At 36.2% G+C, this 17,350-nt stretch overlaps 1 protein-coding gene across 6 annotated transcripts in view; it reads right to left on the bottom strand.

The window, feature by feature from the left end:
* GPATCH2 (G patch domain containing 2) overlaps window positions 1-17,350 on the bottom strand; it is a 199,086-nt gene that overhangs the window by 83,349 nt on the left and 98,387 nt on the right. For all 6 annotated transcript variants that reach the window (XM_010853278.1, XM_010853283.1, XM_010853280.1 and 3 more), the window contains exon 6: window positions 1,730-1,797. In XM_010853278.1, the coding sequence (XP_010851580.1) occupies window positions 1,730-1,797 (68 nt within the window). The remainder of the gene's footprint in view (window positions 1-1,729; window positions 1,798-17,350) is intronic.

The raw sequence follows: 17,350 nt of genomic DNA, 5'->3' as shown, positions 1-17,350 counted from the left end.
GAGGAGGTCAGACGAGATTACTAAAATAAAGTGGACTAGTAGCATGTAGAGTGCAAGGTAGTACAATGACCATTGTAGACCACTTTAGTCATTGACTGACATTATCCTGAGCACTGAGAGAATGGTAATGAAACACCCTGGGATGACCTGGGAAACTCTGAAAACAGTGGCATCTAAGTGCCATCCCCAGAAACTCTTTTTTAATTGATTGAGAACCACTGGGAGATGGGTGTGGAAGGATGTCAGGGTATTACAAATGAGGGTCAGACCTGCTAATTTGAGACGAAACACTCGACTGACATTACCAAGTTTGTCCTATTTTAAATACAAACTTCCATGTCTTCACTCATTCAGTAACTAGTACCAGGCTATGATGGTGATAAAGACATCGTTTGCCCTCAGAGCATTGAACATTTTTATCAAATGTAATTTTTGACTTAAATATAGCTCCAGATCTATTTTCTTGAGTATTGGTTTTATATCAGAACAAAGACTGAGAAGAAAACATACAAATGGTTGTCGTTCTGAGATTAAAAAATGCTTTATCCATTTTTCTTTTCTGTTTGAGGGAAAAAAATAGAGAAGGTCTTATAGGATAATAAAAAATGAATAAGATAAGCTATTAAAAGGGAAGATTGTGATATTGTAAGCTACAAAAATAAATATATAAAAATAATTTATATAAATAATCCTATCTCACATAAATTATATTAACAAAATTTATAAATTAAGCTACATATGAACAAATAATTTATGTCTTATATAAGTAAATAAATTTAAGAGGGAGGGGATATATGTGTACATGTAGCTGATTCACACTGTTGTACAGCAGAAACTAATACAATATTATAAAGCAATTATACTCCCATTTTACAAAAGTAGATTTAAAAAAATAGGATCTAGTGGGTACTAATATAATTGTTTTCCAGAAAAAAATTCATTCAATAATTAATTCATATCATTCCATACTTTAATGGCCTTTCTCAAGTTCAACCAGCTTCATGGGAGACAATAGGGTATTGGGACAAAATACACAACTTATTTAAGGTTTTCCAACAAAGATGTATTTAGAAACAGAATCAGCACCTAGAAAGCCACCCCATAACTCACTAATTTGCTGTTGTTCAGTCGCTAAGTTGAGTCCAACTCTTTGAGACCCCATGGACTGTAGCACATCAGGATACTTGTGCTGTGGTATCTCCCAGAGTTTGCTCAAATTCGTGTCCAAACTCACTAAGCCAAAGCTTTACTTTTTTTTCAATTATCTAGTAAATTAGTCTCTTCTTTTTGTTGTTAAATGAAAAATACATTCTGGGTCCTTCACAGCTCATGTTGGACAGGAGCAGAGGGTACAGAATTAATGAGAGAAAGAATCACTCACTCTTCATTTCAATACTTTAGAAAGGACTGGGGGAGGAAGGAAGTGAGAGCCTGATGCTACTTAATGTAATGAAAGTGTAAATGCTTTAAGATAATCTATGAATTTCAATAACACATGAATTTCAAATTTTATCACAAGTAAAAGAGAGACAGTATTTAAAAACCTTTCTTTAAATTTCTGCCATGGGTTTCATTTAAATTGTTCTATTAGACTACTGTTATTGGCAGATGATGTTTACTCTTTTTTCAAGGTGTATTTAAATTAAACCGTCTTTACTAGCAATAGTTACCAATTTCCCCCCCAAAAAGATGCAGAATAGTCCAACAAGATTATACAGTGCACACTCACTCGTGGTGATGAGAATCTGGAGAAAAGTGAACCATTCTCTTGTTACTGACTGGGCCAGGAGTTGTCACCTGAAAGGAGATTTAAAACCAAAACCAGTCACAGGTGAGTCTGTAAAAAGGCAGTGAATAATAGGGATGTTTTCATTTGAAGACATCCACTCTGAAATGCAGAATGTAACAGTTCTCAAAATCTAAGACACAACTGCATGGACCAAAAGTATAATTAAATTCCTGGTAAGAATGAACTACTTCTTTCAGTCTGGCATAGTTCCTCTGCTAGAATTTTACGACTATTTAAAAAGTATCTTTATAATAGAAAAAAACAACTTTCTGAAGAACTAGACCACTGAGTCTCATTTCCAAATACTACACAAATGCAAATATATTTAATTGTATGTAAAAAAAAGAGGTTTACTTAATTAGTGTTGAGAAGATGGTATTTGCTAGGAACAACATCTTTGTATTTAATTCTTAAATGTAAATAACATGTATTATAATGCACACACTTAAATGCATACAAATTAATATGTACATACTCCTCTACATAAAACAGATGAGCAACAGGATCTGCTGTACAGCACAGGAAAAGATATTTATTATCTTGTAATAACTTACAATGAAAAAGAATATATACATACAGATATATATAACTGAATCACTTTGCTGTACACTTGTAACTAATGCAACATTATAAATCAACTGTGTGTAAAAAATGCATACAAAAATTTAAATTGAGGGAGCAGTGAATAGTCCTTTTTATCATTTTCCCATAAAGTTAGGAATTATCTGTGTATTTACACAGAACAATAATTTCATTTAAGAGAAAAGATTTTATGCCTTTATTTCTAAATCAAAGTAAAAACCTGATAAAGAATTAAAGGTTCAACTTTTTTGATAATGCAAGCTATTCCCATTTGCCAAGAAAATGTCACACTTTTCTGTCTAATCGAGGGTTCTCAGCAGGGACATAAACATAGCATCATGCAAGAAAGAATCCACAACCACAGCTGACAAGAGATAAAGTTACAACTTAAGGCTTTACGTTATGCTTCATCATATTAAAAAATAAAAACAAAACCCTCTATAATTACAGGAGTGCCACTTAACATACAGAATCCAGAAAGGCACGATGAGGCAACAAATGCCTCTGAAAAGAAACGAACATTTTCAAAAATGTATTTCATCTTCTTTCACTCGGGTAACAAGGATGCCAGCACACACTGAAATTCCAAGAATTGCAAATACTGCAAATGTGCACAGATGATGACATTAATAACCCTATGGTTTGAGCACCACAGGTAAACATGTGGCTCAACTCCAGGACTACATCCTGCATTCATCTCAGAATGAGGTTTTCATGCTACTCCAGTGGGTAACCCTGGAATACAGTAATCCATTTTCTACACCGTGGCTATGAGAAAAGCCAACTGTGCCTATGTCATGCTTTGTTAGAGGTTCATGATCACATTATCTCAGGGTGGACCTGACACTTTTATTCAGTTTACAGTATGTTCTATGTACAGGCAACTTATTTCCTTTGCCAGGGCTGCTGACAACCTTTTCCACACTATATTAATCTTGTTTACTGACTTTATCTTGGTACAAATATCAGAAAACTGAACTTTTTATCTCAGAGAAAAAATAAACAACATGTTGACAGAAGCAGAAGCTATTTTCAGGGCTAAAATTGCTTGTTTACCTGCAGCTATACTTATGGAAAAATGTTTAAGTCTTGCTCTGGCTTGAGATACATAATCTGAAATTTAATAAATGAAAGAATTTCACATACACCCATGTGATAAATTGCCCAATGAAAAACAATGCAACTGAATACAATAAAACAGAATTTATAACTAATTTATACCACAATACAAATGTAAGCTTTCAATCTAGTCAGAAATAATCATACTATATATTTCTCAGAAATCATATGTAGAAACTATGAGCACAATTCAATTGCTGTAAACAACTCACAGAAGATTTATAATAGCAAATGTAGATATTTAAATGAGTCTACATATTTACCTAGTACATAGCCCCCCTTTTTAACAAGATGTAAATATCCCATTTCATTATTTCAAGTCAATTTTGGTTTTACTTTTAAAGATATTCAAATAGGCATAATTTAGAATTTTTTTAAATGAAACAAACACTGAGATCTATATATAGTCTTTTCAGGTCAATGACACTGGTCTGACTCAGGAGTAAAATGTTCTAATAATGAGAATCTTTTGCTACTTTAGGTATTAGACACCTTTACCAAAAAGGTGAGAGAGATTGAGAAGGGAGTACGACAAAGCTGTTTACTGTCACTCTGTTTATTTAACTTATACACAGAGCACATTATGCGAAATGCTGGGCTGGATGAATTACAAGGCAGAATAAAGATTGCCAGGAGAAATAACAACCTTAGATGTGCAGACAATACCACTCTAATAGCAGAAAGCAAAGAGGAGCTAAAGAACGTCTTGATGAGGGTGATGAAGGAGAGTGAAAAAACTGGCTTAAAACTCAATTAAAAAAACTAAGATTATGATAGCCGGTCCCATCACTTCATGGCAAATAGAAGGGGAAAAGTTGGAAGCATTGGTAGATTTCCTCTTCTTGGGGTCTAAAATCATGCAGATGGTGACTGCAGCTATGAAATTAGAAGACTCTTGCTTCTTGGAAGAAAAAAGTTATGACAAAGCTAGACAGTGTGTTAAAAAGCAAAGACAACACTTTGCTGACGAAGGTCTATATAGTCAAGGCTATGGTCTTCCCAGTAGTCACGTACGGATGTGAAGGCTGCACCATAAAGAAGGCTGAGTGCCAAAGAACTGATACTTGCCAACTGTAGTGCTGGAGAAGACTCTTGAGTCTCTGGGACAGCAAGCAGATCAAACCAGTCAATCAACCCTGAATAAAGGAAATCAACCCTGAATACTCATTGAAGAACTGATGCTGAAGCTGAATCTCCCATACTTTGGCCACTTCATGCAAAGAGCTGACTCACTGGAAAAGACCTTGATGCTGGGAAAGATTGAAGGCAGAAAGAGAAGAGGGTGACAGAGGATGACATGGTTGGATAGGATCACTGATTCAATGGACATGAACTTGGGCAAACTCCGGGAGATGGTAAGGGACAGGGAAGCCTGGAATGCTCTAGTCCATAGGGTTGCAAAGAGTCAGACATGACTTGCTGACTGAATAACAACAAAATCTTATTTTAGAATTCAGCTTATGAAAATCGGGGCTATTCTAGAGTTTCAGTGTATTTTAAACTTGAAAACATGTGTTTAATACAATTGATTATTAGTAGTTACTTCAAAGAATTATAAAATATCAAGAAACATTTTTATAGAATTCTTCCTAAAAATCATAATTCAGGGTTAATCTTTCTAAAAATAAAATGAAGCAATTTAAATTATCAGGTCAAATTATTAATTTCTAGTAAACATTCAAGTATGGTGATTATTTTATTCTCTTAAAAAAGATGCCTTCCAGTTATTTCAAAAATGTCTTAGAAAGAAATGACAAATTAAAAAAAAATCATAACTCTTTAAACATCCTATAAGATATTCATGTTATAAAGTTTGTTACAAAAAGTTGATTTTATTTCACAAGGCCAGATAGGAAACAGGTGTTCTGTTCTTCATGAGAAACAGTATCTCCACAATCCAATTCTTGTTGTTTGTTAAAACGCTAGAGACAAACATTTATATTAGTTTTTATTTTATTAATTAATTATTTATATTAATTAGCCAATATTTACTGATGATAACCTTAAACACCACACTATATGCTCTGAAATTTTATGATTCATTTGTTAAATATTACTATATCAATAGTGACTACAATCCTAAATAAAGTAAGCATATTTCTTTTCATTACTATGCTTATATGCAAATTATTTAAAAAATTAAAGTTCGATAGGAATGAATGGTCTCTGGGTAGTATAGTGTTTGTGTCAACTTCTGACCTTATAGACTGTGAAATAAACTTTAATGCTAAAAGATCACAGGGGTCTCAGTCTTCACTATTGTTATTTACAATCAACTTATCAACCTCAGAAGATCACAATATAGCAGTGCTAGATGAAAATGTCGGAGAAGGCAATGGCACCCCACTCCAGTACTCTTGCCGGGAAAATCCCATGGATGCAGGAGCCTGGTGGGCTGCAGTCCATGGTTGCAAAGAGTCGGACACGACTGAGCGACTTCACTTTTACTTTTCACTTTCATGCACTGGAGAAGGAAGTGGCGACCCACTCCAGTGTTCTTGCCTGGAGAATCCCAGGGACGGGGGAGCCTGGTGGGCTACCGTCTCTGGGGTTGCACAGAGTTGGACACGACTGAAGTGACTTAGCAGCAGAAGCAGCAGATGAAAATGTAATAGCTGTACAAGTAACACCATCAAAATTCATAAGGTCAATATGAACCCATATAAGGGAAATTTAGCCAAATTATTTCAATGACAAAGTATCTTTCTCAATTTTATTAGAGATGTTAAAAGAAATTTCTTATTTTTTCTATCACTGATTTATTAACACAGATATTATGACTTTCTCTCAAAGATAAACAAAACAGTTGGCTTTATATCTCATTTTCATTTTGTTACTGTTACCAAACCCACTGCATCTCATCCCATTCTTCTATAATTAAGATGGCTGAATGAGTTACTTTCCAAATCAGGTAGACTTCCTGAGACACGATGGTCCTATGAGATTAATAATGAGTTTATTCAATACGGATGATACCTCACTTATGTTCTCCACAAGTAAGATTCCTTCTATAAATTCACGACGTGTTATGTCGCCAAACAAACCCAAGAAACCATCCGTCCAGGCTTCTTTCTCTGCCTCTAGTAGAGCCATTCTCCTCCAACTTTTCTCTCTTACAATTATATTTTATTTGCCTTCCAAATGTTATTCTGCTTCAGTGCCTACACTGACAAACACTTAGGTTGGCAGGCTGCCATTCAAAAGAAGGCCTTTCAGTTTTGTGAGGACGGCCCAATCAAATCTGCCTGGCCTCCAGGCTGCAGGGAGACATTGTCTGAGCCTCCCTGCCAGTTTGTCAAGACCCAGAAGTTTCCTACTTCTCGAAGGACTGTTATTAATTTGACTCAACTTCTCAGAAGAAAGAAACAAGCCTTTTAAGTTTAGCAGGCTCTGCATGAAGGCCCCCCTGGTACATTCAACAAATGTGTCAGTCAAATACATGTGACAGATATTAAGGAAAACAACTCAACAAAAAGGAGCTTAAAAATAGAACTTTAAAACCTAGGGACAAGAAGTTAAGGAGACGAAAGCAAAGAGGCAGAAGGAAACTTACTATAGTTGCTAGTCTATACTTTCATCTTCATTTAAAAATAAGTGGAAGAAAATAATATTCTAAACATCTTGGAATAGTTGATTTTAATTCATAGTTGTTAAAATGAATGTGTCAAGTGTCCATCTTTTAATCACACACAGGAGAATAGAGAAAGATTCTCCAAAATATTTCCCATGAGGGCAACTGAGTTTTATATTGGTGTTCTAAAAAACTGGTACAAGACAGTTGGGAGAATGAATAAAATATTTCACTGTGTTATCTATTATCATATATAATATTACAGAATGGTCACAATTCACAAAAGGTACAATTTATTCGGGGATGGAAAACATTCAAGAAAATAACATTAGAATCACTTTTAATATAACATATACAAGAGTGGAAATTACTTTAGGATAACTTTGAAAGTAAACACAACAAAGGGACAAATTCAGGTAGTATAAATGGATATCATTTATAAGATTAAAGGGAAACAAAGCAGTGATCTGATTTCAGAGGAATAAGGGGGAAGAAAATCACCTGTGAGAAGGGAGTTGTATGCAATTTCTTTCTCCCTTCTCCAATTCATCTTACCAACTCACCAAATTCAACTTTCTAAATCACTGCTTTTCAATGTGTTGATTTTCTCATGCCAGAGCCATCCATAGCTCTTCACTGAAAGCAAAACTAAAGCTAATAAGAAATGCATTCAAAACCCTCTCTAATCTCATCTCTGCTTCCCACTGTGATCCCTCTCCAGCTTCTGATGCAATAGCTGATTCCTCCTTGTTCTAAACCCCAAACTGCTCTACTGGAAACAATTCAACAGATATTTACTAGTTATTACTGTGCACATAAAATCATGTCAAAATTTACTATATAATGAGTGGTATTCCATTCAGTTGGGTAATTTTAGTTATATTGTTACATTGATCTACATTGATTGTTACATTGATTTAGTTACATTGTTACAAAGATCACTAATCTTTATGATATCATGATAAAGTCCTGTGTTAAGAGACTCCTTCAATTTGCAGGTGTTTTTTCCTAAGAAAGGTCAGTAAATAATTCATGCACTAATCCATATTTTACTTTCATTTGTCTAGACTACTATTAAAGTAAACGTGAATTTATATGTTGTTGTTATTTAGTTGCTAAGTTGTGTCTAACTCTTTGTGACCTCATGGACTGTACCCTGCCAAGCTCCTCTGTCCATGGGATTTTCCAGGCAAGAATACTGGATTGGGTTGCCATTTCCTTCTCTGTGGGATCTTTCTGACCCAGGGATTGAACCTGTGTCTCCTGCATTGACAGGCAGATTCTTTACCACTGAGCCACCAGGGAAGCCCTGTGAATTCACATAGTAGACTACAAAAAATCCTCTTCACTGGCTATAAGAAACTAAAAAAGTAATAGGCGAAACTAGAATGCCCTATGTGTGCAGATAAGGTGCTGGATCGAGCCCACCAGAAGTATTAGCTTCAGACAATGTCCTTCTGGAAAGAATAAACAATATACAATATGACATTGAAACATGTAAAATATCATGTAAGAAACGAGTTGCCAGTCCAGGTTCGATGCACGATACTGGATGCTTGGGGCTAGTGCACTGGGACGACCCAGAGGGATGGTATGGGGAGGGAGGAGGGAGGAGGGTTCAGGATGGGGAACACATGTATACCTGTGGCGGATTCATTTTGATATTTGGCAAAACTAATACAATTATGTAAAGTTTAAAAATAAAATAAAATTTAAAAAAAAAGAAAGAATATACAGGATGGAAGATCATTTCTGAGAACAACTGAATTATCTGAGATTGCAAAAACTGTTGTAGTAAATTATTAAATTCGTACACTAGAGTTTGGTTTTCCAATTAAGAAGATGCCTCAGAATTTGGGATTTTATAAAATCTAGTAACATTACAAAAAGATGTACTAGGTTCGCATCATTATTCATATCTTTATGTATAAGACATTCACAACCAATTTTGCTCTTATCAGCTGAGTTCACACTGGTTAAGACTTTCAGGGGTAAAAAAAACTGTCTTATTAGCAGCAACTACTTTCTTAACCTTTGTGTTAATTAGATTATATTATAGTAGAGATGTAAGGCTTCCCCTGAAAGCTCAGTTGGTAAAGAATCCACCTGCAATGCAGGAGACCCTGGTTCAACTCCTGGGCTGGGAAGATCCACTGGAGAAGGGATAGGATACTCACTCCAGCATTCCTGGGCTTCACTTGTGGCTCAGCTGGTAAAGAATCTGTCCAGTGAATGTGGGAGCCCTGGGTTTGATCCCTGGATTGGGAAGATCCTCTGGAGAAGGGAAAGGCTACCCACTCCAGTATTCTGAAGAATTCCATGGACTCTATTATAGTCCATGGGGTCACAAAGAGTCAGACAGGACTGAATGACTTTCATTTTCATAGTAGAGATGTAACACAGTGAGTGAATCTGATGACTTTTACCTGATTGTCAAGGTTAAAGGGTCCACACTGTTCCATTATACTTTTACTATGCAATTTTTAACCCTTCTTGGGCCGATGTAAGCATGAACAACCCAACAAAGAAAGTGTGATAATGACCACTGATGACACATGAAGAATTAATAGAATTTGTAGAAACACTATTGTGATTAATGATGACAATTACATTGTCATCAGTCTTTTATCAGTTTTGCCGGCTTATAAGGTAAGTTTTCACGGGCAAGATGGCTAAAGTGAGTAGACATCATTATTCTCAAACACTAGATGAAGAAAGTAATACTCACTGAGGTGAGGGCACATAACACTCAGATTACAAAGACTAAACAGAGCTAGATCTGAACCTCAGTTGTTCTATTCCCAATTGCCCCCGACAGAGGACCACACAGAGGAGACAATACACCAAAATAAATGTTTCCTGTGTTGGGGAATTTGCCACAGGAGATGCTGACTTGAATGGAGATTATATTGTTGGAAACTCTTCAGCCTATAAGTATACATCCAAGGACATTCTGGTCTTTACTTGCGACTTCGGGGTACCCCATGGGGCTATTTTAAACGCAGGCAAGTTTGAGCATGGCATCTCAAACAAGGTTGTCAGTCCATGTTACAGACAGACTAACAAGAATAACAAATGGCTCCACTACAAGTCATTACAGGCAAAGTAGTGAAAAAAATTAAAAACTGCACTGGAGAGGAGTAAACATTTCATGATGAGAGTATGTGAAGGAACTTGGACAATTAGAGAAGCTGGGCTTTTTTTTTTTTCCTTCAAAAGCAGATAACAATGTAAATGTGAGATTACACCTTCAATCCAGAAAGGTTTTATGACCCAGAGGGATGGTACGGGGAGGGAGGTGGGAGGGGGGTTCAGGATGGGGAACACGTGTATGCCCATGGCGGATTCATGTTGATGTATGGCAAAACCAATACAATAAAGTAATTAGCCTCCAATTAAAATAAATAAATTTAAACTAAAAAACAAAAAAAGAATAATTAAAAAAAAAATCACAGGAGATAAAGCACAGAGAAGCTCAAGGCTTTCAATAGAGGATTAGTCATCCTGGCAGAAATCGTATGTGTCAAAAGAAAGATGCTAACCTTTCAGCTGCTAGCGTCACGTCAAGTAGTGACTGCACACAGACTCCAGGTAATCTGGAAGTAATCTTAGTACCTTTTCAAGTAACACCAGTACATATATATCTTTAAAATAATTCTTAATTGCATGTTACGCTAAGCTGATGAAGATACAGAAATATACAAACATACATGTAGATATATGACAACATTAGCAATTCTTATATTTTTCATTCTAAGACTAAACAATGTAATTGTTTTAAATCTTCACTTTAAACAGTTTTTTCCTAGTTAAAATAAGTCAGCATTAATAATTAAGAATTTAGAATTATTGGCCTATTAGAATAATAATGCTTCTAATTATTAAGTGTATAAATCCTCATTTCTGGTCTACAAAATGATGATCTAAAAGATTTAATAGAAAAGATTAATCACTATATAATTAAAGAACAAATACAGTGACAACTGTTTTTCACACTGCTCCATGGTAATTTTTTTTTTTTAGAGTAAGGAACTAAAAATTAACCAGCTCAGAATGATGGCCAATAGTGATTAAAGAAAGAGTTTCATTCTGCCGTCCTGTTTTAGTAGCAAGCTGTGAGTGGCCTCTGCTGGCTGACCAAAGGCTTCTTAAATCACTCATTTATGATGCTCACAATACCATGGGCTTCAAGAATATAAGGATATGTCTACATATGTTTACACAAAATCCATTGTGCATACAAAACTGCCTTTTATAAGAAAAGATGCTAAAGTAATAAAAGGTGTATAAGATGGTGTAAAAATCTGTATCATCTTATCCCACTTCAACATTCTTAGATTACACACCAAATCTATACATTTCCTAAAATTCCAATTTATAAGCCATAAGTGTATTAATGTGGATTATCTTGTTCAATTCAAATCAAATAATTCACTTCTACATTTAAAGTATTTTCTTAAGGTTCATTTTATAAACACACACACACAAACTTTTTCTCAAAATTAAGTGTAATATTTAAGGGAAATGCAAAGGATGACTGAATTTAAAAATCTTTCAAAGAATTAGTGATCTAAAAAAAAAGACATTAACATTTTATGTAACGGTGTACGAAGACACTAATCGGGAAACACAGTAAAACAAAATAATTTAAAATTTTTCTATATTATTGTATCTATGCTTGAGTAGAAGTAATTTTATATTCAAAACTTAAAATTATAAGAAGCTGAAAACTTACTTAGTAATAGGTACTGTTGATTTAGTAATCATAATAGAGAAGAAAAAAGTTTCAATTTTTTTTTCTCAGCAACTTTCTATTAATAAAAATCTCTTGTGCATGATAGAGTTTGTGATTTTTTTTATCTTAAACATACCATTATATATGATTCTCTTCATACTTGACCCAATCTATCCACTTAAAATATACCCCATTAAGAATTATTATCAAATATGCCTAATGATGTCAGAAGGTGACTACATTTATTTAAAAAAATTATTGTTCTCATGTGTGACAATATTCCAGTACATTTCAACCCTCATTTCAGAATTCAGTCCCATTATCTTGCCTGCTCAAAACTGTTCACAGGGTTAGCTAGCTGACATATAAGATAACCCTCCATCTCACCAGACACCACTGGGATATGACATACTGACCCACAGTAAGCCCTTATTATTAGCCTGAAATATATAGCACACAAAGCAGCTCCTGCCAGGGAATTTGTTTATAAAAATTCCTTTATCTCTCTGGACACTCAAAATGCTTTTAAAAATAATGTCCAACTATTTAAAGGAATTTCAAACAATAAATAAAAATTTTAATGGGTGTTTTGAAGCTTCTCTTTCCATCTCTCACAATTCTGCAGAATCTAAAAAATAAAATAAGGAGTCATATCAGGAAATAGAAGCTGGACAGTGTTTCCTCCTTGGAGCTTAGCTTACACATTATATAAAGAACACACTTAAAAAACAAAAAGGATAGTTAATAATTCCCATTTCTAACGAGAATTACAATACGCTGGAAAACTTGGTACATGTAAAAAAATCTTGTTTTTGGTGGTAGAAGAGATTGAGGGGTAACATGGCAGTGAAGATGGTCACGATATTCAGCGAACATGACTGATAATGTAAAAAAGTTATGAAAGTTTTTTGGACAGAAATTCTATCACATACATTAAAAATTTACTTTGGGAATATAAGCAGACTAGGAAAACTTTTCAGTGCTTAGTTATAAAATTACCATAAATTTTTGAGTAAACATTTAGTAAATATTTTTACTATTTTATTATTTTTAATAGTAAATTTTACTAAATTTATTATTTAAAATACTTAAATTATTCTGAATCTTGGAAGACATGAAGACAACATTTCAGGAGCTAAAATTATTTTCTTTCCACATTAATTATTGATAATTTATTATAACACTATCAGTTGTGCATATGCCCTTTTAAAAATGCAAAATTTTCAAATTGTTTTTTTAAAACTAGCTTATTTCTTTCTACTATAAGCTGACAGTGATGCATGAAATTTTAATTTACATCAAAAGAAAAAAATTACAGCTGGTTTTGACGTTTAAAAGGTTGCTTCTAAAAATATCAAGGATACATTGATAGTGATTTATGAGAAAAATACTGAGAGTTTCCATATTTAAAAACTGATTATCTTAACATGGTTTATATTTAGCAAATAAAACACTTAAGATATCATATTCTAGAAGCTGTTCTCCTTAAGTAAAGACTCAGGCAACCACCCAGTCTTGTATAATATAGATCAAGATTAGATTATTATACTGTTAGTTGCACTAAAACATGTCTATAATTTAAAACCACATAACTATGACTTGAGAGGGGAAAGAAAAAGATCACAAATACAAACAAGCAAATTATTCTTATAAGTATATATAAATGAATGAATGAAAAACAAATCAAATATTAGTGAATAGATAACAATATAATCTTAGCATATTACAAACTATCTTTCTCAATGAATGGCTATACAAAACACAAATAATAACCTGCAACTCTGACCAATAATATTCTTTGACTAATGGCAATGGCACCCCACTCCAGTATTCTTGCCTGGAAAATCCCATGGACGGAGGAGTCTGGAAAGCCTGTGGTCCATGGGGTTGCTGAGGGTCCGACACGACTGAGCGACTTCACTTTCACTTTTCACTTTCATGCATTAGAGAAGGAAATGGCAACCCACTCCAGTGTTCTTGCCTGGAGAATCCCAGGGATGGGGGAGCCCGGTGGGCTGCCGTCTATGGGGTTGCACAGAGTTGGACACGACTGAAGTGACTTAGCAGCAGCAATATGTATTTCAAGTGAAAAAAAAAACACAGAGTTAGACCCTCATATCTGGGGGTATTTGTTAGTAGAATTAGCTTTAAATTCAAAGAATTTAAAATTCTTTTAAATTGAAAGAAGTAAATATCTAGCATAACTCTGGTTACATCATAAAATCAGTAAGACAGACAGAGGTGGTCATGTGAGATAAGGCCTGGCCAATAACAAGTATGTCAATCACTGGATGGAGCTTCTATGGAAGATTCTTTCAGCGGGATTTACTAGCTGGTATGTACCTTGTACAGTCTTTGTACTTCAGGATGTCTGGGGTGAAGGCAACAACACCCAGTTTTTGACTAGGAGTGAAAGATCAAAAGAATCAAAGGCTTCCACACTGCCATCCTTTATTTGGATAACGAAGCCATCAAATATCTTCTCATGACACTATGCTATGCTATGCTATGCTAAGTCGCTTCAGTCGTGTCCAACTCTGTGCAACCCCATAGACAGCAGCCCACCAGGCTCCGCCATCCCTGGGATCCTCCAGGCAAGAATACTGGAGTGGGTTGCCATTTCCTTCTCCAATGCATGAAAGTGAAAAGTGAAAGTGAAGTTGCTCAGTTGTGTCCAACTTTTAGCGACCCCATGGACTGCAGCCTACCAGGCTCCTCCGTCCATGGGATTTTCCAGGCAAGAGTACTGGAGTGGGGTGCCACTGCCTCATGACACTAGGAAGAAACAAAACAAAACCCTCTTTTGTTCAAGTCATCGTTTATTTGGGCATCTTGTTACATGCTCCGAGCCCAATCTTAATTAATAATAATAATAATAGCAATAATGCTAACTGTATCCAGCAAGTTTTACCTTTATTCTTAAAACAAAACAAAAAATAAGAGCCATCCAGTGGCTCAAAAACAGGAGATATCGAACTTCTGTTTGACATGCCCAGCACTCCGTTGGGTGAACAGAACAGTGGTCCCCAACCTTTTTGGCACAATGGTTTCAGGATGGTTCAAGCACATTATATTTCTTATGCTGCCGCTGATCTGATAGGAGGCAGAGCTCAGGTGGTAATGTGAGTGATGGGGAGCGGCTGTAAATAGAGATGAGGCTTTGCTTGCTTACCTGCCGCTCACATCCTGCTGTGCAGCCCAGTTCCTAACAGGCCACAGATGGTGAGCGGAGTTGAGACCCCCTATCTACAAGATTCTAAAGAACTGCATAATACGAACCCTGCTAGCTAACATGTTACAAACTGAAAATATACAAGCTGACTAGACTAGAAGTCTGAGTTGGATAGGTAATAAGAGTTTAGGTAAGAAGAAGTAAGGTAATAGGTAATAAGAAGTAAGAGTTGGATAGGTAATAAAGTTTCAGAAATCTGGGAATTTGGTTCATTCTATAAAACACACTCTATGTTTGCAGCTCCAAACATTGAGCTAGGGTATCCTGACTGGTTGGTACTGTCAGACTCCAACCAGAAAAGGGTGCTTTCAATCGAAACACACAAAAGATGGTATTGTCATAATTTAGGTCACTGTACTTTCATCTTCAGTAAATACCAACTCCTGTTGCTTCAGGGTCCCTATTATCAAGAGCCTGGGAGATGCAAAACAGTTTCCTCTCGCTGCAACAGAAACAGACAAGCCCTTCTGCTGATGACGGCTGGGCCCAGAGGCTCCTGCCTTCCCACTCCTGTAGAGCATGGGAAGGACCTTCTGCTGATGACGGCTGGGCCCAGAGGCTCCTGCCTTCCCACTCCTGTAGAGCATGGGAAGGAGAACGGAGGCTGAAGCGGGGGGGTAAGATAGAAACCACTGGGGTAGCTGCCCCCGCTCCTGTGGGGTAAAATGAGGGGGAACTGAGGAATGTCTGCCCAGTTCCAGCAAGCTGGTGAGGAGGGGAGTCTCTAGGAGAGTCCCAAGCTGGAGTTGGCACTCTGCCCAAATTGGAACAGAAGTAAAAATGTTGCATTGGTGGAGGGTGCATAGGGCTAGATGCATAGCCTGAGAAAATGCCAGTGGTCCCCCATGGCCTGGGGTGCTGGACGGGTAATCCAGGTGTTTCGGTAAACTAATAGGGAACCAGTGGATGAACAGTCTTGGGACCCAAAGAAGCAGAGGAGCTTGAAGATCAGAGACAAACGGCTGGAATATATGGGCTTCAGTGACGGGTACCAGCACAGTACCTCCAGACACCAAATGCAACTAGACTTACACAAGTGAGTGAAGTGCTGGGGTGCAAATCAGACTAGCCAGCCAGAGGTCAGTAGGGACCAAGGAGTTGCATGGTCAGTAGGATGATGCTTGGCTGAGAGTCATCTCCGTCACCCCAGGACACATAAACTAACGACTGCCCTCTTGGGGAGAAGCAGATGGGAGGGGGAGGAGAAATCCAAGACCAAGCATTTGTTAGGAAGAGACTAAGTTTCCTAGCTGGAAGAAATACTTAATACTGAGGTACGGTAATTGGCAAATCTGCTTCACTTCCCTTGACTCCTGCATCCTGACTGACACACTCCTTCCCCATACTGACCCCGCTAATAAGTGGAAACTCATGAGAAATATCAAATATAATAAACAAAGAAGCTATATTTTCTTTTGTCCAGGTCTTCATCTTTAGCCCCACTACACTTACAAACTGACATCAACCTTTCAATATATTCAAGAGTAGAAGAGTTATCCTTACACCACACTAGGTGGAAATCTTTCTGTGTGATCTATAAGTAAGTAGTAAAGCATTAACTGTAGTTTAAGCTTTCTTAGTATTTTATAGCAAAATTCACATAATGTAAATCACATTTTTCCATCTGGAGGTTACAAAATCAACTGTGACCAAAGCATCTCTTTTATAATAAGATTACAAAACAAAGTGATAAGGAGTCCTATTAGTAATTCTTGCTGTCCACTGCAGTGATCACAATGGGATAGGATCATCCACCAGGTTTAAAATAATAAACTAGAATTATAGGTTTCATTCATTTTCTTTTTCTCCAGTATATAAAAAAATAGATTTCATCAATTTTCTTTTTCTCCAGTTTTTAGGAGCAGAACAACATCACGATTAAAAGTGTGGGCTTTGCGAGCCAGATGGCCTGGGTCTAAATACTGATTCCTCCAGGTTTCAGCAGTATGACTGCCTCAACTTCTTCTTCCATAAAATGGGGATTAATGCAGTACTCATTTTATAGAGCTACTATGAGAATGAAATGAGATAATCTGTGAAACACACAGATCCGTATCTCTTAATTATTACCATTTGTATTGTCTCAAAATCTAATGTAATGTGTATGGAATCTAGAAAGATGGTATTAATAAACCTATTTGCAGGGCAGCAATGGAGATGAATACATAGAAAACAGACTTGTGGACACACTGGGGTAAGGACAGGGTGGGACGGGTTGAGACAACAGCATGGAAACATATACATTACTATATATAAAATAGATAGCAAGTAAGAATTCGCTGTGTGACACAGGGAGCTCAACCCAGTGCTCTGTGACAACCT

This window comes from Bison bison, unplaced genomic scaffold (genome assembly GCF_000754665.1).
Source record: "Bison bison bison isolate TAMUID 2011002044 unplaced genomic scaffold, Bison_UMD1.0 scf7180017864325, whole genome shotgun sequence".
NCBI lineage: Eukaryota > Metazoa > Chordata > Mammalia > Artiodactyla > Bovidae > Bison > Bison bison.
The sequence above is the reverse complement of the archived record's forward strand: the minus strand, read 5'-3'. Positions and strand labels throughout refer to the sequence as shown.